At 37.1% G+C, this 25,965-nt stretch overlaps 1 protein-coding gene and 1 long non-coding RNA gene across 7 annotated transcripts; one reads left to right on the top strand and one right to left on the bottom strand.

Annotated features, from left to right (window-relative positions):
- The first annotated feature begins 1,727 nt into the window (after positions 1 to 1,727).
- Positions 1,728 to 24,801, top strand: LOC109032018 (nose resistant to fluoxetine protein 6). 6 transcript variants are annotated; one of them, XR_011899159.1, is made up of 15 exons: positions 1,729 to 2,064; positions 4,264 to 4,935; positions 8,820 to 8,992; positions 9,916 to 10,157; positions 10,736 to 10,824; positions 11,373 to 11,572; positions 12,847 to 13,013; positions 15,907 to 16,075; positions 16,864 to 17,057; positions 17,851 to 17,998; positions 19,489 to 19,678; positions 20,654 to 20,796; positions 21,647 to 22,316; positions 23,868 to 24,036; positions 24,647 to 24,801. XR_011899159.1 is itself a non-coding variant. In XM_019043903.2 (14 exons), exons 2-14 carry the CDS (start codon positions 4,602 to 4,604, stop codon positions 24,769 to 24,771), a joined length of 2,844 nt encoding a protein of 947 aa, XP_018899448.2. In that variant the 5' UTR covers positions 1,728 to 2,064; positions 4,264 to 4,601; the 3' UTR covers positions 24,772 to 24,801. The 6 variants fall into 6 exon arrangements, 4 of the variants coding, with proteins under 4 accessions (XP_018899448.2, XP_072152288.1, XP_018899453.2 ...); XR_011899160.1 differs by having other exon boundaries at positions 1,732 to 2,064; positions 21,647 to 21,758; XM_019043903.2 differs by lacking the exon at positions 23,868 to 24,036 and having other exon boundaries at positions 1,728 to 2,064.
- On the bottom strand, positions 10,736 to 25,851 carry LOC109032022 (uncharacterized). Its single transcript, XR_011899161.1, has 6 exons — positions 25,181 to 25,851; positions 24,072 to 24,270; positions 21,603 to 21,843; positions 18,947 to 19,059; positions 16,186 to 16,337; positions 10,736 to 14,864 (listed from the first exon to the last, which is right to left on the bottom strand). It is a non-coding gene; the product is annotated as an uncharacterized lncRNA (long non-coding RNA).
- Positions 25,852 to 25,965: the final 114 nt, after the last annotated feature.

Here is a 25,965-nt window from a genome sequence, read left to right as displayed (position 1 = left end):
AAATCGCATCGATTTTTTACGGGGAATCCGAATCTGAGCTTCGATTTTGGGGATCACGCGTTTTAAATCAAAAACTGTCAAAATTAAAAAAATTCAAAATTCGAAAATCCGAAATAGCTTAAAATGCTATCTCGGCCCCTGTTCGATGGATTTTTCTGAAATTCGGTGTTAGGAGGTAATTTTCAACAGGAAACTCGAATGTTTAGTCCATTTTTTAAAAGCTCTCAAATTCAAGATGGCGGACGTGGGCTAAAATGCTATCTCGGTTTCTGTTTGTTCGAGTCTTGTGAAACGCGGTATTACACGGTATTTTTCAACGGAAAACTCGAATTTTTAGTCAACTTTTTGAAATTCTCAACTCCGAAATGTTGGATGTGGCCTAAAATGAGCCCCGGTTCTGGCCTCCGTTTCTGTTCGTTAGAGCTTTGTGAACCGCGGGATCAGGGGTACTTTTCGACGGGAAACTCGAATTTTTGGTCGATTTTTGAAAATTCTCAAATCCAAGATGGCGGAATTGGCCTAAAATGCTATGTCGGCTCCTGTTCGATGGATTTATGGCGCCCCCTTTACTACATGCCTACTCTTGTATTTCTGTACAGCCGCAAATTTAGGGTCAAGGGGCGCCTGACCGTTTATGGACCAGGTGGAGTTTTTGTCCTGAAAATTTACCTTTAGACAGCAATTCCCTTTATATTTTGTCTATGGTTTGTATGCCCCCCCCCTTTCTCGCGGACTCTCTTTTCACTTTTCTTGCCTCCTTTTTCCTTCCATTACCCCCCTCCTTCCTTGCTTTCACTGCCCAATCTTGTCTCCTTTTCCTTTTTTCCCCTTGTCCTTTCTTCCCTTTTTTTCCTTTTCCTTTTCCCCTCTTTTTTTCCCTCTCTTCTTCTTTCGTGGCGCCCCCCAAAGGCTGGCGCCCGTGTGCGCCGCACGCCCTGCACACGCCCTAAGTCCGGGCCTGCTTTTATGGGAGAGCCAGAGATAGTGGTTCCTTATTGCAGAATGTAATCCAACACTGAAAAAAAAATATCGGTGTATTTACTAAGGAAGGGGTAAAATTACCAAGAATTCAGGGTTCTATTTGATCTCAGTTTTTTCTTGGTAAGATTACCATTTATGGAATTGGTCATTTTACCGAGAAATCTCGGTAAAACTATTGAACTTTCTCGGTAATTTTACTGGACCTTGGTAAAAACGCCAATACTTTTTATCAACTGTGGTAGAATTACCGAGATAAAATGGCAGAGTTACCGGGTATTGATTACCAATAAAAGTGGTATTCTTACCTGGAAAAAACAGTAAATATGCCGGTTTTTAGGTAAGCTTACCAGTCTGTCTTAAAATTACCGATAATTGGTAAAAAAAAAAAGTGAGATGGTTAAGGTACCAACGGACCGTGGTAAAAACGCCGAGAATTTTTTTTCAGTGAAGTATCTGCCGATTTCCACCTTCTCATCTTCGCCGAGGATGCGTCACGTCTACCGAAGTGGAACGTCACAGCCTCAACGTAGGACGATGCTACTTGACAGCCGGCGGAATGAAGACACGCCTCAACTCCAGCGAAGATACAAGTGTCATGTTGCCACCGTTTTAATCACCCAATTTAAGCGCACAGCATTAAAACAGAACGCTGCTGCGGCCTTCTCAACACTTGCCTTTTTCATTTACTTAAACTCCAAGTCTCTTTATCTATAAGAGGATCAAGCGCTGATAAAATGCTCTAATCCACGCTGCTCCACTCTCGAACGAGGAGTAAAAGAATTACGATGATGTGGACACTTGAGGAAGTGAAGTTACTCGTTCGGAATGATCAAACTCATACGTGACTAATTTTATGGAGGTTCTCGATATAATTGTGGTGCTATTTTATGTGATTACAACGGATTTAAAAGTTGCAATATAATAATTCACTTGCCTCAACTCTATGTGATTCGACGATAAAAGGGATGCTTTTTTGAGTGATTAATTGTCGTGCTTTTTCGAACTCCCAAGTGCTACTGTGACAAACGATAGCGTCCCTCGATCCTGTAAGGGTGTTTAATTAGACGTACAAAGCTTTACAAGGTAGGAAATTGACAGATGGAAACAATTTACTTCCGCGGAGAAGAGAATATTTTTTTTTATCGATTTGATAGCAAACATCTTGATTTTAGAAAGAGCTATGCCCAGAAAAAGGGATATTAAAGTTACTAATCTTAAAATGAGTGAGCAGTGCGAACAAATATACCAAGTCAGAAAAGCTTAATAATTGCATTCAGCACTGCAAAGTTTCACGGGGCACCTTATTTCTTTAAATATCATTGAGAAGAGCATGCTATCTGTGGGAGCTTCCAAGGAATTTTTGTCATTACACGAAGAAAATTTAGTCGGTTTAGAAGAAATATATCGTGAAGTGAAACTTTGCGACGCTACAATGCAATTAAGCTCATCTCACTGACACTCCGTTTATTTTCTGATACTTTACAAAATCGGAACAGTCAGGCTATTTGGGAAGGGGAAAGGGAGTCTGGATACCTGATTTTCCTAGGACTCAGATAATTCCAAAAATAGGAGGACATGAGTTCCTACGATTTTGGAAGGTTTTTTCGTCTCGAGAGATTTTTCATGAGAAGTCCTATTATAAATTACCCATTCCACTACAATAATCAGAAAAAATTGACCATTTTGAAGACCGGCAAGCAGTGGTGTGGCGGCCATGTAAGCAAGGGAAGCACTGCTTCCCCCATCTTCTTTCAACAGATAATGTTAATGTAATTACTTTCCAAGTCCTAATAATTTAGAAGATTGCACAGAGGAAAGAGATGAGTCAAATTTTTAAAAAAATCGAAATAGTGATTTCTCTTAGAACTTGTCTCCGGGAATACCACGTGGGGAAAAATGAGCTCTGAAGTTCACTTTTTCTTCGGATATGAAGTTCAATTGGGTCATAAGATGGACGGTACCTAAATGTGCAAACTCTGAAAGTGAGAAATGCATAACCCAATTGCAAGGGTGAGTGTCGAGACTCACCCCAAAAGCGCAAATCCTCAATGAAGAAAAACTAAAGGAAATCCATATACATAATTTTTGTTAAAGCCCTGACTAGGATTTTATACGAATGAATAAAGGCCGGCTTCGAAAATTGTATGTTCTTAGAAAATTTCGCACTTAGACGTCAACTCCTTACGCACCCTTAGTTAGTATCGCAAGATTTCATTAAAACCCCTGGATGCATGCAACTATTCGAGCCTCACGGATGTCCATGTTGCCTACGCATGGAATTGAAGGCGCTTTGGCTCTCCCGGCACTCACCGCTTCACCCGCGGCGGGCTGATCTGCGAGGATCCAAAATGACAGAGCGCAGTGAATTATTCGTTTATACTACGAAGATACCTCTTAGGCACGAATGGCACTACATATGGACTACATTTGGCAACGAGGAACTACAATTTCTGGCTCAGTTGAAAACAGCGTATGCACCATTAGCTTTCCCTACAACATGGATGTTTTTACTAATAAGCCAGAAATCGTAGTTCCTGATTGCAAAATTTAGTCGCCGTATGGAAATTTACTCGTGAAGTTCTACGAATAATTTTGCAGCTTCACGTGACAGTTTTTTTTTCTTTCTTTCTTTTTAGAATACATAAATATTTAGTCCTTATACCTTTAAATCATTAATTTTGAATATTGAATTCATAGTTTATCGGGAGTAAAGATAAAACTTGTGTAGACGATCAGTTAATATTTGGAAGGTAAAAAGAAATGCACAATCTTAGCGACATTGGAATGATTTTGCGGTTTCTTTTTGGAGAATGCAATCAAATTGTGCTGATATTAGAAAATGGGGAGGGGTTTTTGGAAAGAATATACGACTATAGAATATACGGAAGTTCCAAAAACTCGACAATACGATCCCTTTACTTTTTATCAAGCCACGCCACTGCTGGCAAGCGATTTTTGGATTAAGGACTTGGTTCTTTTCTGCATAACGCGATCCAATTGGACCGCATTTAACCACATCAGCTATTACCAAATTTAAGTAACTAGACACTTCAATTTTTTACAAGAGAACGTATTTGTGCGGATTCCTTTGAAAATTTTTAGGAGTTTTCTTTGTACTACGCGAAAAATTCACTGCAATTTGCAAAATAATCCGCAAAATCGTTTGATGTAAAAAATTAAGTTGCTCAATTAAATTAAGCATGGCTCATGCGGCTTAGTTCCTTTCTACTTGACGCGGTCCAATCATTTAATTGAAACTTGAAAATTTTCATTTGGTTTCAGCTGAACATTTCAATGAAGTGAAGTGTGCCTGAGAAGGAACTTTTTCGTACGATGCATACGTCAATTTCTCAGTGTCTTGGCATTATTGTCGGGTCACCTATTATTGTAAGTTGTCGGATACGTCATTGCGGGTTATCGCCCTAATTTCTTGAAGGCGCGCTTATGTCAATGGCAATTTGCTCTTGCGGTCATGGATAATGATTGTTTTAAATTTCGGCCGTGGTCACGAATGTGATAACGTTCCATAGTGTAACAACACTAGTGCTTTTTGATGTGCGGCGAATAGATTTCTCCGAAAATACTCAAAATTCCTGATTCCCAAACTTTACTACGCTGCGATGGAATGGTGTTCTGTGCGACTGTTCTCCGTGACATTTGCTGCGATGATTCTGAGCATCGCTGGGGAAAATCAGCACTCCGCAACGGCACCGAGTAACCCACCGAAATTATCACTGCAGAGCAGAAGTATGTTGCTGATGGACACTGTGACGCATTTGAGGAGAGAGCTCCTTCACTTCGACACCATGACCAGCTTCAAAGAATACTTGCGGATGGCGCCCCCCAACGGCAAAGATCCATCCATCGTCCTATCCGATGATAATGCTGTCTGCATTGACAACTTGGACGACATCATCGACGGTCTCATGAGGAAGAGATTGTGGGCCATGAAATGTAAGTTTTCATTACTCTCATAAATATTCATTGACTAGCGAAATGCCCGTGACTGGAGTCACGGGTCTAGAGGCGGCTAATATATCTATAACCCCGAAAAAATGGTGGTAGGGGAGCAAGACATGCCATAAAAAAATGATAAAATCGATAAAAAATGAGTTGAGGGGAGAGGGTGATGGAGCTAGAAAAATGAGCTGCGGGTGATGGGGGAGGTAGAAATAATGCTGGCAAAAAAATTAGAACTAGCCTAGCAATGATTTATTAAAAAAAGAAAGAAAAAAAAATGAAAAAAAAAAGAAAAAAATAAGTTGAAATAAAACATCAGCTGGCAGCAAACAAAGGTTACTAAGGAAACCAAGGAATGGAACTTTCATAAAAACAGTTTCGTGGAAAACAGCGTAAGTAGGGCACTTACGTTAATTACCGTTTATAAGTAAACGGGAAATGCGATTTAACCGAAAATTTATACAGTTCTTCATCAGACCAAAATGGACAAAATTGCAAAATTTGAAGAAGCTAACGTAAATCTAACGATAGTTATCGTGAACGAAAGAATTGCTGACATAGGTCGGGTAACTATTATAGGTGGGATAACTCAAGGGCAAAAGTAGAAAAGGTCCATCCTTGGCGTTCCCACAAGATTTGGTGCTCAGTAAGAAATGTACATACGGAGAAAAAAACTTCGTGCGTGGGACCCGAAGTTGAGGTCAAATAGATCTCTGAAGTTTTCGGATCACGGATCTAAAAAGTTGAGGTACGAGCTGCCGAAGTTCGGGCCAGACATCTAAGTACTTCGATAGATACCGAGGGGTTCGGATCACACATCTGAAGTACTCCGGTGCATACCAAAGTGCTTCAGATGTCTGACCCGAACTTCGGCAGCTCTACCTCAAGTTTTCGGATGCGTGATCAGAAAACTTCGGAGATCCATTTGACCTCAACTTCGGGTTCCATGCACGCAGTTTTTTTTTCCTTGTGTACCAACCGTAAACCTACCTAAGTATCTCTGGAGCCATTGAAGTAGCTATTTTTTTAGAAAAAAGTGCGATTACGATCTTTCTTTCTTTTTTTCTTTTTTTTCAATGTTTACTGCTACTTTTATCATTCAAACAATACACACTTGTAAACTTTTCCTTCAAAGGGTGCAAAGTGTGGTACATAACGCAGGGGCGGCAGCTACATTGCACTGAAGAGCCGATGAGAATAAGGAGGAAATGCTTCGAGCTTCACAAGAAACGCTAAGTTTGGGCCACATGAACACAATGCACGGGGGTATGTTAGGAAAAGTGGGAGTCAAATAAAAAGACGAAGTACGCTGCACAGTGCTTGAACACGATGAACACCCGTCGTGTGGTTGAAGACTGCGCTTTTTAAAATACGCATTTGGAACTAGAAATGAGCTCGTTCAGTAATTTTGAAATATTGTGTTGTTTGAAGTAGAAATCACCTCTAGTTCCCGTGAATTTTCCTGAATTTTTCCGAACGACACTGCAGTTACGGAACCTTATAGTATTGTCTTTTCGCGGCGCCTGACGCCGCACAGTGGATTGAGTCAGTGGGAGGAGTCGGACTAAGTTTGGAAGCTTTTTAAGCTCCAACAGCTTTTTACTCCATTATTTCAAAATAGGGAGGTCTTAAAAAAGGTCCCATTGATTTTCTCGTAAAATTTACTTTGAAATACATCCCTTAAACTTTAAAAGTTCACGAAATAAACATCTATAAAGCAGCTTTTGTCAAAACTTTCATGTCCAACCTCTCTTCTGAACTCTATCTACTGTGCGCCAACGGAAAACATCGCAACTGGGTCGAGGGCGAGAAGACATCGTCCGATTTTGTAGCACAGTACTTTAGGAGCGGAATTTGCTTCTTTTTTTTTTTTTTTTTTTTGCTGTTCACCGCTATCAGATCTCAAAGTTTTGTTCAGTTGCACTGTCACTTTGTCGCTATCAATTTTAAACTTTTTTTTATAAAAAAAAAGCTACTCACAGTTTTTTAGAAGTTTCGAAATTTCCAGCATGGTTTAAAATAAAAATCACAACAAATTTCAACGCGATATTTTCGTTCGTTCTGTTTTCTTTTTATTAAACCAAAATTAATTTTCTGCCATTCAAGTTTCAGAATCGCTGCATCGTTTAAACTTCGTGCGAGTTTCTAAATCGTTGCAATTAAGATACATATTCACCCTTTAAGTGGGGGAAAAACCGGGCAGGGATCGTCACAAGATACGCGTGGACCTAGTTTTGCGGCGATTTTAGCGTCGCGCAAAACCAGGGAAGGGAGACTGGTCGAGTGTCGAGTCATCTTCTCAGTGTGATGCGCCTTCAATCCAGCCAGCGGCCGTGGGCCAACACCCCATAGTCGAATAGTTATCGCAAATAACTCTCGCGTTGCGTTTGGTGCAATGCGAGAAGTATTCATGCGGTCTTGTAGGCGCTAACGTGCGTCTAAACCGACCGCGCTATTTGGGGCAATGCATGAAGTATGCCTGCAGTCTTGCAGGCGCTAATATGCGTTTGACGCCAACCGCGCCATGTTTGGCGCGATTATTCAGACTCGCGTTAAGATAATCGCGGCATCGAACGATCGGGCTTTTAAAAGGCCCATGCTGGTTTTCGACGCCGTCAGAGCACTTCAACGTTGCCTCATCTTTCCCGATAAAATATTTTCACTCAGAAAAGTTATGAAAGTTCTGTATGTTCGCTTTTTTAGAATGAATGGATCATTAAACAAGGTACGGATTCAAGCACTCTGATACATGATTCTTCACCAGAAATTCACGTAGAACACGATTCGCGCAACGAAAACTACGAAAATCAACTTCTTGATAAGATATTAACGTTTTTATTGTTCATTGGTTACGGGAACTTTGAATCGCCCGGTCACAAGAAAAACAAAACCATGCGCGAGTCAAAGTACGCACTACTACGGCTTTACCAGACTACTCAATTTTTCATACCGTTTACCAATACCAATTTTATACCGTTCACTCCACCCATTTTTCGCCGTCCTGTTTCACCAGTTGAGGCCAAAGTGCGTTTCATGATCGTGATAAGCTCCTTGTTTGAGGACAAAGTACGCGTAAGTGGTAAGTACTGCTGTTTCCCAGGAAACTACGTCAATTTCTGCGATTTGACAGCTCTTCAACAACCCTTTGATTCATCAAGCACGATAAAATTTGCGCTTTCGACGAAATCATTCTACTTCAGAATCGATACTTTAAAACACAAGCATACTGTCACCGCGTTAGACTAAATGCCTTCAAGTTTTACGAGTAGGCAATTTCTCGACCTAGGAGCACGTTGATTTGTATCCATTTTGCTGTGGCGTTTGCTGTTCTGTGCAGTTGTACGGAGAACAAAGTCCTCTATGCAGTGGTGATTTAAAGTTTTAGGCTCTAAGGGTCCTTATCTAAGGGTGGATAGTCTCATTTATCGTAACGCTTGGCTCAAAGCCAGATATCAGTTAGAAAATAATCACCCGAAGCTGAAGTGCAAAAAGCTTTACAAGTGAGAAAAATCTATTGCCGCATTTTGTCTAGCTATAGATTAGACGTTTTCTTCTCACTATCAAAGTTCCTTTGAATTTTCTGGGTATAAAATACAGAAAGCTAACAATAATTTCTGAAAAATATTTTTTTCTCCAACATCAATTAAATGGGACAAAAAATGTAAAAAGTAAGAAATAAGAAAGAAACTTGTCATGAATAAGAATTGACGAGACTGAGTTAAGAAGCTCGAATGCTTGAATAATGTCATCTTAACAGAGAAAACACTTGGAGTTTCTTGGGATTATCTTAACCCCACTTATAACTTTTCTATTGCATGGCATCTTGATATTGTCAAACATTAGAAATAAATTATTTTAGGTATTTTTAACTGTTACAGTTTTGGATTCAAGTGGAAAAATTCCGACAGGATTACTAAATGGCAACATTATCAACTTGGGAGATTATGACCAATGCGTATCCACTTCAAGCGAAATGAATGAATCAACACCATTTCATGGCCAATACTGTCTCGTGTCCTTAGTTATAGAAGTTCCTCCTGAAATAATTTTTGTGAGTTCATTCAAACCAATACTAATTACAGCTTCTAAACCTCGCACCTATACTCACCTACCTACATTTGTATTGTTAATCCATTCATAGTGAATGGCGCTTAAATAAATAATAATAATAAAAAAAAAAAAGAAGTCCCAAAAACTACCTATGCACAATTACTGCCACCATTATCTAGTATCACGGCTTACTATACCAGAACTAAATGGTACTGATTTTACTCTAAGTATAATATGAAATCATTGGAGTAACGATGAATGCATAACGCCTGCAGTGCGAAATGAGGGATAGTTTAATTCAATTTCCTTCTGACAATATAGATTTGACACCTACTTTTGCATGGGAGTGGACGCCAGTTTTCCAGGCATGGCTAACCATGGTCTGAACTTCTCGAGCTCGTTTTCATTATTATTTTTTCAGCTTTGTCCTTGCAATCCTTGCATTGTTGGTTTGGATTTTTAGATTGAAATTCAATCGACCCAAAGACTCAAAAAATGAATTGCATTTACTCCTGAGGGCTACTTCCTCTTTTCTCACCGATTTTTGAAGTTCTTAAATTAGCTTGCTTTGAGCTGAGATAATTTGATTGTTTCTTTTTTTTCTTTCTTTCTTTTTTTTTTTTCATTATGGCTCTTCCTTACAATTTGAAAGGATGACGAAGAGATTCTGGCGAGAGAATATGTGCTAAAAATACATCAAACTAAATTGATGTCTCCAAAATGTTGTGTTTGGTACAAAGAATACATAAACACACTCCATGTGTTTTACAATGATATTATTAGTTTTTTGTGATAACAGTAAAATTTGACAGAACATTTCAGACAACCTTCTTTTTTTTTCCTTACTAAGTTTAACTGTTTTTTATATCCATTATTAGGTCCTTATGGTAAAATATTGACATTTAATTTTTCATTGGAAAAAAGGGTTTTACAGGATCGACAGCAGAGGATATGTTCGGCTCAAATATAGTTCTAAAAACTGCCATGTGCGTGCCATCTTCTTGCAAACCACCGGCAATGGAACATGCATTTAATAATCTCTTAGACCGAGTGAATCCCTGGCTGAATGAGACAAGCATCCCTATTACATTACGGGTCACTATTCCCGATACGGACTGTCATATTCGAAGTGCATTACAATTTAGCATTGGTGATTACATTGTTTTGTAAGTTTAATCTTTTTTAAAATGATTTCCTTAAGGAGACATTGAGACATGAAATCAAGGATTGCTTGATTAAAATTAGAGAAGGTTTTGAATCTCAGAACCTTGCTAGCAGAGGAGTGAATAGCCATTTGCCTGGTGCTTTTGATTCTCTTCACGGTGAATATTTCATGCATTCTAATCAAAAAGAATTTGTAACCTGTCAGTTTTACTCCCTATTTGAGAAAACATAAGCAACTTGCAATTTTGAAAAAGAGCAAGGAAAAAAAAGAGGAAAATGTTCTTCCTTTGAAGAGATAATTATAAAAAGTGAGAGCTTGGTTGTTCGTTCATATCCTAATTTTTTTGGAAACTTTCATGCACATCCTGAAAAGTCTAAAATGAAGATGGGTGCCAAAGATTTTGTTTTGTTTCCAAAAAACTATAAGCATTAAAAGCTTAAAAAAGAATCATAATCGTCTGAATTCCCAATTTATATGATAAAATGTATTCTTTTGTAATCCTGGATTAAATAGTATATCATACATTTGAAGAAGTTACTCGATCTTGCAACTAATATTTTCTTTTCCTTTTTTCTGTAGGGCAGTATTCTGTATGATAATACTTTTTGTTATCTTGAGCACAATTTTCGATCTTTGGCTGAGATCTTATCGTGGACCCTGTTACTCAAGTGAGTCTCTTCTACTACAACTTAAATTCAAGAAGTTCAAACAGAATAAAAATACTTTTTATTAAAATGTATTTTTTCTGCTGATGATACGATTACGAATGAATAAGGGCGGACTGCTATTATTTTGACAGCACCTGGCTTGAAACATCCACACAATGTCTATCTAGGCTCATGATACAGAGTGTTTACAGAAATCCAAAAACAAAAAAAGGCACTTTTAAATGACTTTAATTGATCATTGTTTGCAAAAAAGTACATATGACTGCAAGCCTAACTAAAAATTTATCAGTCCCCCTTCAAAAATAGCCTGCAGGGCAAACATCTTACCAATGCTGATTAGAGTAAAAATGATGAATTGATACAAATAGTAAAACACCAATATATTATTAGGAGGAAAATCAATTGCAAGAGATACAATAACTGGGCTATCGCTATCTTGAACACTTGCATAACAACTTGGCCGCATGACCCAGAATTCTAACCGAAAAATCTAGTGATGAAACAAAAATAAGGCAACTTTATATGGCTTTCTTCTTCTATGTTTACAGCTTTGAATAAAGGACCAAGGGCTATTTTGGCTTTTTCGGCGTACTCAAATGCTCAAAGATTATTCAACACCGATTCTCAACCAGACACAATTTCTTGCATTAATGGCTTGCGATTTCTCAGTATAACATGGGTCTGCTTAGGACATAGAGTCAAATACACTGCTCAATTGCCTGCAACAAACCTCACTTCATTGCTTCAGGTATGATGATGGAACTGAATGCAATGAAATATAGAAAAATATAATAAAAATATATATGAAAGGAAAGATATTTTAAAATTTGAAGAAAAATCAAACTATGCCAATATCCTCTAACAAAATTCACCGAACATGTACTCACAAATGAATCAGTGAGAACGAAAACACACCAACTCGGTAACTCGAAAATGCTCAATTTCCATTAAAGACAGTTAATTTACATGTAGGTCATTGAAGATAACGCATATGTTCCAACTTGGACCTTTAAAGTGTCAATAAGTGCTTGTCTTTTGGCAGCAAAAATCTTTTTCTTAAAATAACTTCTCCATCTATTCTGCAGCTTTGTGTGTGGCTTGATTATTTTCATTTTTCCGAGTTGGTGTGTTTTCGTTCTCACTGATTCAAATACCATATTGAACAAATTTGACGAAATGTTGGAGGAAAAAAGGGAGACTTCCTCCCGCATCAACGTCCTCATCTGTGCAATTTATTCTTTGTCATAGTAAACAGTAGTTCGACACCTAAGGTACGAAAACGCGTATCTCCGTTGCAGTACTTCAAAATTTGTGCTCCCATTTTATTTTTTCTAGGATAAACAAGCCAAATTTTGCGCTAGAAAGTACAGAAAAATCTGCAGACAGCAAAGAAAAATTAATTCAGTTTTCAAGAAATTACTAATTTTCCAATCACTAGTTTTCCAAAAAAAAAAGAGATAAAGTATGGCAGACAGTCTGCAACTTTACGAACAGAGATACTTGGTTTCGCACTTCCCAAGAAAAAAATAGCACAAACTATGGTGCCACTGCCAATTTGTTTCTTCGCAATAGCTTCACAACATGGATCAAGGACATTTTCAAATCATCTATACTATAAACTATTATCGGTTTTTCTTTATCTTTTTTTTTCAAATTACATACTTATCTATCAGAGTTGCAGCATTTTTGGGCTGATTAATTCAAATTCAATTACTTAGCTAAAATGCATATAATTACAAGTAATTCTTGCATTAAGTCATTGCTGTATTTTGAATTGATGAGATGGAAAACAATTCAACGAGAGTTACAACAATTAAAGGTTAGAGTAAAACTGGATCTAAATCAACTAATATTTTGGCTCATTTGCTGATATAGGTAATGAACAGTATGAAGATTCAAAATTTCGCTGTTATTTAATATTCAGAGCCTTAAAAAATTGAATAATATATGATTAGAGGAATTTAGCAAGAATTATATAATGAACACACTTGTACCAAAACTAATGAAAAGTTCTGATTGCAGTTCATAAAAAACTGGCCTACGATGGCAATTTTAAATGCAACACTGGCTGTCGATACATTTTTTGTCATCAGTGGTTTATTAAACGCGTACGTTTTCCTCGGCTTTGTCAATAAAAGATCTTCACTCACAACCATATGGTTTTCAAGTCTTGTCAAGAGATATTTACGGTAGGTTTGGAATTGGAAATTTATAATCACATTCAAAAACAAAAACATTGTCTCTCTGAACTAATACAATGAAATAATACATGTGTGGCGAAATATGGAAATTATAGTCAGATGAGTTGACTCGTTCCTATTTTGAAACATTTTACAATATGTTTCGCAAAGCATAATTAGATAAAAATATTGATACCTGATACCTGTCAGGAGTTGACGATAAAAAATTCCATATTAAGGAACAGAGCTCTCTATCATTATTGCATGCTGGTGTGTATGCAAAAGTAATGTAAGTCCTCAATGCAGTTCTCCAAACTTAAAATGCGGTTTTCTCACAACTATGTTTTCCACTGGTACCACTTCCCCCCTTCCCCTTTCCTATCTGCCCTTGCTACTCTTCCCTCCTCCCTTCTGCCTTTTCTTCTTCCCCTTCTCTCCCAACCCCCCTGCGCTGGACTGCATACACCCTGGAACATAAAGATCTACAGATTAGTAAGACATTGCAGCCAAGCTGCACCGACTCCACGACCAGAGTCAGAGTTCCAGTTGGTCAAAACTCTCAACCGCCTCATAACCCTGGTCATAGATCCAGTACAGCTTATCCGCTAACCTCGATTTACCGGTTTCGTTCAGGTGGATTCCGTCGCTTGTGAAGTTCTCTCTCCCTAAGTGCCTACTTCTTAATACTGCTACATTTCTCTGTGTTGTTCTTCTTCTTATCAATTTTTTGGACATCCATCTACTAACCTCTAACTTAAATTCCTCCCCCTGATCGAACCTCGGGAAGAGTTCCACCCAAATGACGAACCCTTTCCTCCTTGTGGCCTGTGCTTTCAGCTCCTCTATATTCATGGCGTCCACAATATCCTTAGCGCTCCTCTGCATGTCCACATCATTACCCCCGGCTATTACCACCGTTACCACGCTCCTCCGAGGCCTAGCGTTGCAAGTAACCTCGTTAAACTTGGCGCTCGGGTTACAAAACACCTTTAGGTCTGGACCAGCCCCTCTATTGTACATAAAAGTTCCCAACCATCTCCCATGGGACGATGCGTGGATTTCCATTATTAAATGCTACAACTTTTTAAAATTACACCTTAAACCTTAAATTTGTTCGGAAATTCTTCAATCCTAACCTGTGTGCGGAGCCACCACCGTCGCACCCGGGTCTATCTTCAAACTTTATTGGACAACGTTCCATCGTTTGTGAAGTTTTCTCTTCCCAGGTGCCTGCTTCTCAGCACGGCTACATTTCTATGTGTTGTTCTCCTTCTGATAAATTTTTTAGACATCTTTTTGCTCACATCTCTCACTTTCCTATTAAACTCCTCACTTTGATCAAATCTCGGGAACAGTTCCACCCAGATGATGAATCCTTTTCTCCTTGTAGCCTGTGCTTTTAGCTCCTCTATCTTCATGCTGTCCACTATTTCTTTGGCACTCTTTCTTGGTGGTTATTCCTTAGGTGTTTTTCATCTTTCCATTTCAGCATTACTGTTGCACAATCCTTATTTGTGTGTCTATTATTTACCATTGCCTCAATCCTAGAGTCAAACAAGTACACAGCGGCTCTCATCGGCCCTGTCCCTTTTCTACTCCTATCATACATGATTTTTACTCCGCTGCACCACTCGGGTGGCTCTCCGTTGTTTCTGACATACGGCTCCTGTACCAGTGCAACAATTGCCCCTATTTCAGTGGTCCATCTTTTGAGCTCCGGCCACGCCTCCTTTTTCCTTCCTATGATTACCTGTATTACTTTCATGTTGTGTAGTCTGTCCTACGAACCACCCATTCCATTTCCCTTGGCAAGCGGGAAATTCCTGTGAATCTGTTGTTGGAACTACAGCATTCCTGAAACTAGAAATTTGTACAAGTGAATTAGTGCATAGTCCCAGGTTAATAAAATAAAGTCAAAATTCTTGCGACTTTTTCTGAATTGGATTGGTGACAGTAATTAACCTTAAAGCTATCTTACCTTATGTTATGGAGAAATGGTGCTGGGTCCATGCCATTCTGCCAGGCAATCAAAGCCAAGAAATTTCAAAAATTACAATTAGAGTCAGAAAAATTTAACGCTAATGAGTACCAGTACATGGTTGGTTTGGATTTTCCGGGATGCTAAGTTGGGTTCACTGACGATTGTGATCTACTGATGAGGTCTGAAAAGATCCAAAACATTATAGATCTCTCGGCGGGACCTCAACTTAATATTCCAATGCAAACTGCCTGAGCTGAACACTCATCCCCCATATTTTTGTACTGGTACTCATAAGAGTTAAAATATTTTGACTCTAATTGTAATTATTAGAATTTCTCGGCTTTAATTCTCCCACAGAATGGTGTGGACCCTGCACCATTTCTCTACCTTGTTACATACAGTTTCGGGCCATTTTTTAGCGTTTTATCTTGCTTACTATATATTCCTACTAAAATTCAAGTCAAACAAGTTGACATTTGTTTACTTTTGCCTGTCATGCATAGTGAACCAATTTACGTTTCGATGCATAGCGGCAGCTTTGCTTGTATTTAGACCATTTTTTGCCAAAATTGGCAATTTTACAGCACAAAATTTTTGGGCATTGTTGAAATTCAATTTAGTATAAAAAATTATGAAGGGAACACAAAAGAAACAGAGCTAACAAGCACGGTAAAATTCCTATTTGACTGGACAAATACAGATTTTTTGTGTACTCGGGGAGTGCATTAATTTTTGAGTTTAAAAGATATTTCAAAGATAATTTAATAGTCCTAAAGGATCTCAGCTAACTGAAAGAAATGTATAAAAAACGAGGAGAGAGACTAAAATTTGCGTCTTAATCATCACATTTGATCATTTCATTACATTTTTGATGAGCAGATCAAGATTTAAAATTGTCTTTAAATTAATGTTACTTTAAAGGTTAACACCAGCGTATGCAGCCATGATAGCATTTACAGCAACAATATTCTACAAGATGGGGGATGGTCCTTTGTGGGAGCAGTTAGCTGGCCAAGAGAAAGAAGCATGCCAGGAGTATTGGTGGACAAACTTACTGTATTTTAATAACTATTATCATACTGAAAAACTAGTAAGTTACAGTTAATTGAACTGAGTGTATTACTTTGACACACAAGAAAGGAAAGTATGAAAGGAAGAAAAAGTAAAAAAATATTAGCAACATCCAACTTTCTGGTTTACCTGGTAGTATTTTAATATCAAAAACATGGGACAACTAGCGTTCTGAGCCAAATGTTGCCCCCACTTTCAAAGCTTAAGCCTCTCAGTAGCCCGGGCAGAAAAGAACAACTTGACGCAATTATTCAATTGTTTGAGATCAGCATTAGCGCCACCTGAAAAAAATAGAAAATACTTATTATTTATTGTAACTGTTGACTGTTTAACCTGATATCATGACAGTCAAAACAGCGCAAATTTTACCTTAGTTCTTGACGCTAAAAATCAATGTATATTATGATTTTCGTTTCTAATTGTGTTTGCAATACTTGAAGTTTCACACCTGGCAAGCTATTCTAACTGGACTTCCTTATACAATTTCTGGGTCAGTTTAGAAACAACATGGGTACCATCGGTTTTCTTACGCACATACATGTTTTTACAGATGAGCCAGAAATTATAGTTCCCGCAGAAATTATAGTTTCCGATTGCAAAATGCAGTCTAATACGTAAAAAGACGGGGAAAAAAAAGAACAGGAACAAACTGATAGAGGAGATAAAACATGTTCTACTGTCGATACGCAGTTACCATGTGGAAAAGAAGTAGAAAGTGCAAAATGCATGTGCAAGTTACCTTCAATTAAATGACATATTTTTACATGCGTAATTTGAAAGCATCTTGTTTCTCTCTTTTCTTGACAGTGTATGATGCAGAGCTGGTACTTGAGTGCTGATACACAGCTGTACATTCTTTCCATTTTCCTACTGTATTTTCTGAAAAACTATAGATGGGTTGGATTCATGCTCCTGTCTATCCTGATGGGGGTTTCAGTTGCGATTCCTTTCGCTGTTAGTTATGAGGAAAAAATTCGAGCACCAATACCTCTTACTAGAGAGTAAGTTTTTCTGCAAAGGATTCTTGAATTGATTTTATTATGGTTCCGCCCAAAATTGTACCGCATTTAGGAGAAAAGAGGCGACACAACTGCAGTGTTTTTCAAAATAGTGTAACTTCTCTTTGCTTTAAAAACTAAAAAATATATGAACAGTTACAAAATCCATATAATCATATTTCTTTCAAATTAATAATTTTTGTTAAAAAAAAAACCAAGATTACTTTCTATTCTGGGCATTTTTTTTACTCAGACTGTACCCAGTCTAGTGATCCATCGCCAAATGCCATGGTTTTTTCTAAAGGTCTAAAAAAAATTGAGGCTGTCCTAACTAACCCTGCTTCTTCTGATGAGAGATGTGATCCCACAATTTCTAAGCGCCCGGAGCCAGTTAAATTTTATGCATAGAATATTCTCTTCAAAAAATATCTTTACTCATACTTTTGAATCTTGCACTTTTTGTCACAGGTATTCTGAAGTGTCACTCTGCAATCTATCAACTGCTAATATACTTATTTATTCATAAATATTGCCGTATAGGATTTTGCAGGTGGCTGAGTTGGGTCCCAATTGAGGGCATTTCACTATGGATTTCCAAAAAGAGTGAAACTGGTATCAGTCTTAGGATAGGACCTCAGCAGAGCATCTCCAATGCAACTGCTTCTATGTTACATTTTTCTAGATTTGAATTCAGAATAGTGCGAACCAAGCACTATTCTACCACCCTGTTATTCATCCATTTACCTAGTTTAATTCACATTGACTTAAAAAAACTTTTACTTGTCTTTTTGGATAGCATGGAACGGGTTGATAGAGAAATGGCAGTTGGTTATTTCCCAACTCACATGAGGACTTCGTCATACTTGGTTGGAATAACTGCGGGCTACATTTTACATCGCATCAAAACAGGAAAATGGAGTGAAAATTTAGTGACCAGTTTTACGGTATACTTAATTCTTTCTTACCTACAAAATAATAGAGAATTTGCAGGTGTCTGAAATTTGATGAAATTTCGTGTTTAAGTGGAAACTACTCAGTGAACTGAACTCGAGGATACCCTTGGTTCATGAATTGAACAATTATTGGAGAAAATGTGACAAAATGATCTAATCTGCTAAAATACATTTGTTTAAATGGGAAATGCCGCCAGATGACATCACTAGGCTGTGCATTTTCTCAATTTTAAATCTATTTTTATACTATTTGCCATATCAGAAAAAATCATAAAAAATACAGTGAAATCAGCTCTTTAGGCACTTTCAGACGAAGCAAAAAAACATTTGCATGCAAATTCTCCATCTCAAGAGAATATGAAAAATAATACTTTCAGGTTCATTGAAATTGAGCAGATAAAGCAGTTGATGATCAATTACTGTGCCATTTTCTGACAGCAACTGTTTTCTTCCGCCTAAAAAGAGGCTCTATTTAAGTTAAGTTTCTGTCTTAAACTTAAACAAGGCTCTTTGACAAAATCACTCTGAAATTATTAAAAACTAACTTTATATTGAAAACTTGGATAGAAATCAAATACATATAATAAAACATATTCTTCGAAAAATTTTACAAAATCAAATGCCTCTGAATAAAGGAATGTTATCTGATAAATGTATGAAATTTTGCTTTTTGCAAAACTTGATTTTTAGTATTGGTATTATACTGTTTCCTTGTTAAATTGCTGATTAAAAACTTTGAATACAAACAAGTTTTGCATTGGAAACAGGGAAATTAAATCATCGAAAATTGTGCTTCATGTTAAAAGATTGAACTCAGGATGAGAAGAGACATCTCTTATCAGGAGCAAGGTTGCAGAATCTTCCAGGATTCAAGTTTTTCATGTGCTTCCTAATTCCCTTTTCAATTTTTTTAAATTAGCTTTCCAGGAAATAACTCACCAATTTCAAAAGAGATGACTTTTTTTCTTTTTCTCTTTTTGACTTTTGACATGTTGAGCTTGAAAATTTCCCATCTTTCCAAATCTCTGGTGCTTCTTTGCATCTTCACACCCCTGCAAAGATAAATGAATAATCAGACATGGTAGGCAAATATCTAACAATTAAAGTAGGTACACATTGATGACTGAAGTCAAACAATTTGAAAATCCGATTGCATCCTTTTAAGTCGGTGCTTATGTTTTATTTTTCTTATTAAAAGAAAAAAACAGCATACAGTTTCTTTTGAGTTTCTAACAATTTCCCTCACTCATTTAAAAAAAAAGTGACAGAAAATTCTTGGGAGACATTTTGGTTGATTCTCTTCAAAATAAATAAAACATGACTGGAAATTTTTAGGCATTGCAATGGTGGTATACATTTTTAACGTTAGCCTTAAACATTTTACCATCAAAATTACTTGTTACCTTACATATTTTTTTTCCAAGCTGGAGAAACTTAATCAATTTTTTCTAAAGTACCACTTTGTATCTATTTTAAAGTAGTTGCGGAGAGCATTCATTTGGATCATAACGACAAGTATGATGATGTCAGCACTTTTCCTCTGTTATTGGATGTTTCAACCGGAGGTCCCATATTTGTGGTTTTATTCCTCATTTTATATTGCTGTTCATCGCCTGGCATGGGCTATTGGTGTTGCCTGGATTATCTTAGATTCAACGTTTCATAAAAATGGTATTTTTTTTTATTACTTTTGCTTCCTTACCTTAGCATCCTATACAACTTTCTTGACAACATAGCTGTTGCACAATTTTTTCTCTTTTTTTTCCTGTTTTCAGGAAGTACGTAAGAAGTAAGAATGCCTGCATTTTTTAATTTTTCATGTTATCAAATTGTAGCTAAGAAGAAGATTTCCAAAGTCACCAAAAATCCTACCCTGTCTCTAAAAGAATAATATGGTGCCAATGGATCTCCTGACGTCACACAAAGAATTGACCGCCTTTTATCATTTTTTTATTTACTTTCGGGTTGCAATAGTAACACAATGTTATGTATTGCGATGGTACTTGCAATATAATTGCTGTTGGGCGTAAATATTTGTTTCTTTTTCCCTGAATGAAAACGTTTGTGGGTGATCTGAATTGCACAGCGTTTATGTTGCATTGGATTCAAGGTTGTTGAAACCATGGGTCATCACTTGGTACAACATCGTAAGCTGCAGGCTGATGAGAAACGCCCTTTATACAACTTCAACTTTCAGCCTTTTTTCAGGTCAAAAAATCTGTTTTGAGCTTTCAAAAGTTCAGAGGGGCATTTTTTGCTCTTACTTACTTCAGACACCTAGTTTCAAGGGGATCCCTAAATCTTAAGACAGCCTTATTGAAGCTGTCACTACTACTTCTAAAAAAAATAGAAACAAATAAATGTATGCACCTAATAACATTTTGAAATTATGATTTTTTCTCTAAATTTTCATTTCTATTTTGAGAGGAACAAAAACCAATGTTTACATAAAATAAATGGAAACTTCTTCTCGATGGCAAAGTAAGCTTGAATCTAACACAAATAACGAAGTATTTCTGTAGACACACTTCATCTCTAATCATTAAGAGAAAATAAAATTAAAAAATTGGAAGTAAAACACAGTTCTAGTGAAATTACTTTTCAAAAACTTTGACTCATTCTAAGTTTTACTTCTTTGTGTTACAGGAGTTGTCAACCGTTTCTTGTCGAATAAATTTTTCATGCCGTTGGGTCGATTGACATACTGCATTTATCTCACTCACATTGTAGTGATCATTCACAAACTAGGTACAGCCAGGCAGCCTGCTTACATCAGTGCCTATGATACGGTAACCTTTTTTTCATTTTTTTCCCCCACACATCACCAGAAAAATTTGAGAGATATGGATCCAATTAAAGAATTGAAAAATGGAAAATCATAACCTCGTAATCGTCATCAAATGTTGCTAAGATTATACATGTCCATGGTGTTCCTTACTGTAAAAAAAAAAAAAAAAAAAAAACCAATTGCTTTTGCTTAAAGTAGTAGTAGGAGTAAATTTTGGTCTCATTTTTATAACAAAAAATGTTTTCCCAGGCCTTTAGATTCCTGTTCAAAGAGAGAAACAGTTGCACAATGTTGGCAACATTTAATGGTACTTACCAGGTACCATTTCGACTTTTCAAATGTTAATACAAAACTTTTGGTGAGAAATCGTGAGCCTTTGAAAAAGTCATGATTTACACTCAGCTATTTGTGAATAAGCAAGCTCAGTTTCAAATCATTTTCAATATTAATGAAGTAAAAAAGAGGAAAAATGGGATTAGCACTTTTTCAGGGTTTTTTTTTTTTCAAATTTAGAGAGAAAAGTTTTCTTTGCTACATAGCCTGATATTGAGAGGGAGGGGTTCAAAATATCAGGAAAAGTGACTGTGCGTGGTATCGTCACCTTCCAGACAAAATATCAAAGGCGCCATTTAAGCTCAGGTACTGTGCTGCAAAATTTCTCAAACTTGTCCAATTTTTTACAGAAAAATGAATGGAAAGAATAACTTGATAAATTAGTCCAATACTTCTTTTGTCATCAAAAGGAATCTTTGAAATTTTCATGAAAGTATAAGCAAAAGTTTTAAAGAAAAAGTTGAGAAAATATACCTCTAGAGCTGTTCCTGATTCAATAGTTCTTTGTTTCATTTCAGTTCCATGAGACAATAGGTGACATTATTATCAGCATTGTATTGGCAACTATCTTATCTCTTCTTTTTGAATCACCAATAATGGTCCTGGAGAAAACCCTCTTCCACGACAGCGGTAAGTCACATGGGAACCAACCACCAGGAAAGCATGCTGGCTCGACATCTTCACGGATTGCATCCAATATGGACAGCAACTCAGACTGTAGAAAAAAAAATAACAAATCAACTTCAATGTTTAAGTCCGGCCAAAACTTTGACGACAAACTTAAAAAAGCACCTTCAGTCCCTGAGTATGAGGATGACACATGGCCTATAGGAGAAAATAGACATCAACATCGAGCCGAAGTCTCGTATATACCTAGTCAAGAGGAGAAAGCTGAGTTTTTCCAAGGAAATTTACGCTCCTCCTACAATAGTAACATGGATTACCGAAGGCGCTTCCCAATGAGCTCGTTCCTTGGACCTCACCAAGAATCTGAGATCTCTTATGCTGTAAATCCATACACAAAGATTGACTATGAACGTATTAGCATGTCACGCACGCCTGACATTGTGTTGCACCCTTGGGAAAGTTGGACAGCTGAAAGCATGAGTACAAATAGAGCTGTATCTATGTCTGCACGCCCTTCTGCACCTTCTCCGTACAGTAGGTTTGGGAACCGACAACGAAGAGGTGAGTATTTTTCCAATCTGAAGAAATATCAAAATGGTGGGTCAAGCTCAAAAACATTAATTTTGAATACTAATGTCTGCAAGCACTTTCTCCTGACCCTGATGATGTAGCAGTTTGAGTTTTTGGTGCTAGAATATTAGAACACTTCTGAGAAAACTACTCAAAACAATGTTTTATGGTACATGAGTTAACAAAAATAAAAATAAAGTTGTTAATTGAATTGAACAAGAGCCAGAGACTTTCCTTCACGACTGCTGACAGCTAAACTGCAATGGTGTATTGGTACCGGTTTCATTGCAGTGTTTCGTGCATGAAATTGATTCCTGAGAAAGACTGTGAGGGCTAACAGCAGACATCGCTTCAATGGCGATACACAAATAAAAACAATTCTTCTTCAAGGTGATCATTGTTAGTGCACTTTTTGCACTTGTTCAGAAGTTGATCTCCAAACTTACACCCTAGAGAGCCTTTTCTTTGGAAATGTTAGGAGAGAAAGCATGCTTCATCTTGTTTGAACTCACACTTTTTCTACTGATGCACTTCATCTGAATATCCAAGAAGCAAGTTTCTGAATACTTCCAAATTAGTTACTGGCGATGACATTAGGTGCTTAGAATTCCGAGAACTTTTTTGGAGTGTTTCCCAAACAGAGAAACCTAGAAAAATTGGGCTAAAAATTTGAATTTGTGATTTCAAGCATGCTAAAGACATCACTCATGGTTGCCTGAAACCACTTCCTCCAAGGTTATTGATTGATGAAAGTTACTGTATGCTGAAACCTGTGTTTATGACTATGGTGGCAAGCATTCTACATGTAATCGTGTTAGGAATTTTGTTCACACTCCAGAGGGTCTTTGGACTATGGTAAGTAATAGTTTGGAATTTAACCTGAGGTCCCTTTTTTCTCAGGTGCATGACATATTTAATTTTATGCATGATTTTGGTTTTGTTTATTCATTAACTCCCTCCTTTGTATACTTAGTGGATGCTTACAACCTTGTAATGATGAACTTGATGCAGTGCGTATAGAACTACATGAGGCTTTCCTGGACATTACTTTCCTAATAGAATTTTACAGGAGATTTTAAAACATAAATCATACCTGTAACACATGAAGAACTTGTATCGAAAGTTCTGGATTTTTTCCCCCAAAAGTATGAGCGGTGGAGGAAGTCTGTAGCAAGGGATAAGTTTTAAGTACTTTTAGTACATAAAAGACATAGAAACTGAAAATTGGTCTACTTATTTAGGTCCACGAAGTCCATTTCACTAGACTGAAATCCCTATTCAGACCCAAAAGTGCAGTCTTCTTGATTGCTGAAGCCACCATATCTACTGCAATCACTAGGTATCAATACACACGCTACTTACAAGTTTTTTACTGACACATCATAATTTGATCTATAAAAGCTTTAAATTCGGTTCAAATTGTGTTGCAACTTGCGAGCACTGAGAGAATGACTTCATGGAGTTTTTGCTGATGCATGTTTCCAAATTAAGTTTATTGTTTAAGTTTTTTGGTTTTTCTTTTTCATTTGTTTTATGCAATAGACTGCGCCTAGCACAATGAAAGTCACTGAAAATTAATGTTGTTTGTAATTCAAAGTGCCAGAGTGGGCGAATGGAAAATGAATACAAGGAATATTGAAAAAAGGGCATGACAATCCAAAATTGAAACCAACGCAGGCTATCATCAATGATAAAGCAAGCTTTTCAATTGGTGAGGTTGTCAATTAGAACTGCTGTCTTACTTACAATAAAATTGTTGAATCTTTGTCTGCAATAAATGGAATTGGTCACACATCAGCCTACAGGATCATGACGAAATTGTTCGATCATTCTGTGCACAAGTCCGAGTTGCATTTTTGGATCAACCTCAATGGGAGAGCAGTCCAGTAAAATAGAGCTTCCAGAGGGGCCAGTGGGCCGATTTTCAATTTATTTAGGTACATTGCTGAAAATTGAGGCAAATAGATTTCCTTCATTAATAAAACTTTTGGAGGAGAGAGAGTGCAAGGCTTATTTTGGAGAGATCATCGTACTTAGGTGATGAGTTTCTTTTAACACGGATCATGCAAAAAAAAGAGAAACTGCCAACAGAAAAAATGGCATACTTAAATATTATTCCACTGGCTAAAGGGAAAAATTAAAACACTGACAAAATAACATTTGACTTGTGCCTTGAAACCAGTAATACACTTCTTAGTGCTACAAACTAAAACAAAAAAAGGGGGGGTTCAATTCAAAATATTAAAGTACGACAATTTTCCTTTTTAGCAAAGCAGTGTATTTATTTTTTTCTTCATCATATTACTCCTATTCTTTTGCAGAAGTTCAAGAGAATGATCCTGAAATGCCGAACACAGACCGACGTTCAAATTCAGAGTTATCTACTAGCTACGGAGTTAATAATCCAATTTATCACTATGCTACTGATCGTTTTGATGAGACATAGGGGATCAATTAAAAGAAGAAAAAAATTTAAGTTGTTAGATTTTTTTGCTTGAAACTAATGCTCCCATCCCAAATACAAACCCAGTAACTACTATTCAATAAACATTTCCAAAAGTGAAACTTTTCCACCAATTTTCATAAATAATACTGAATAAGTATACAGAAGAAAATAAATATTACTTGTGGGCATCTTTCTTCAGTTCAGAAAATAAATTTTTAGAAAAAAGACGAGGATGTACTTGCATCACCTTAAGAACATTCATGTTTTTTCTACATATTCCTTTGCTCAACATGGTAGAATGAAACCATTTACAGAACTCCTGTCCCGAACAAAAGGCAATAATTTACCTTGATGTTACTAAGCAAAGCATTGGTACAAATGTGTAAAATATAATTTACTACCCACTTACCTGCACAAAGTAAAAACGGTTAATGCGCTTGCATCAAATTTTCACCAGCGAACTTGCAGCAGAAAACCTTTTTGTAGAGGGGAGAACCAGAGTGAATATACATCCAACATCTTTTGCCTGCCTATAAAAATTAGAAAACGTTAGTTGCCTTATCGGTGCCTTAACGGTCAGTTCTACAACTTGGAGCCCAAATCTTGTTGGTTTACAGTTAACCACAAGTTGAAAAACAAAACCGCTAAATTTGACTATAAATTGTGAAAATTATATTCTAAACTCAAGCTGCATCCAAGTTCAGCTTTTATTTTTACAATGGTCGGTTTTTCAATGATACAAACCATTAATCAGAGATCGAATAACAATCTTAACAATCATACTGCAACTTTAAGCCCTAATTAATTTGTCCAACAAGATTTAGGCCTGATGTATGCATAAAAACACCCGAACGAGGAAAAAAAGGAAGGGGAAAAACACTAAGAAATGGCCCAAACTGTATGTAACAAGGTGGTAAAATGGTGCTGGGTCCACACCATTTTGCAGGGAAAACAAAGCTAAAGAGATCCAGAAAGAGCTTGATGCAAAAACGGCTTTTTTCGCCCCCCCTCTGGAAGTTCTTCAGACTTTGTCTATTGATTACTCATACTTGAGCGCTTCTTTCCCCAAATTTTCAGACCCCCAAAAAATTTTGGGGGGGAGCTAGGGGGGGTGGAAGTCAAAACCTGTGAACCTCGATATCTTTTGAACAAAGAAAGATATTGAGGTCCGGTTTGGACGAAAAATCGTCTAAA

Source organism: Bemisia tabaci, chromosome 2 (assembly GCF_918797505.1).
Source record: "Bemisia tabaci chromosome 2, PGI_BMITA_v3".
NCBI lineage: Eukaryota > Metazoa > Arthropoda > Insecta > Hemiptera > Aleyrodidae > Bemisia > Bemisia tabaci.
The sequence above is the reverse complement of the archived record's forward strand: the minus strand, read 5'-3'. Positions and strand labels throughout refer to the sequence as shown.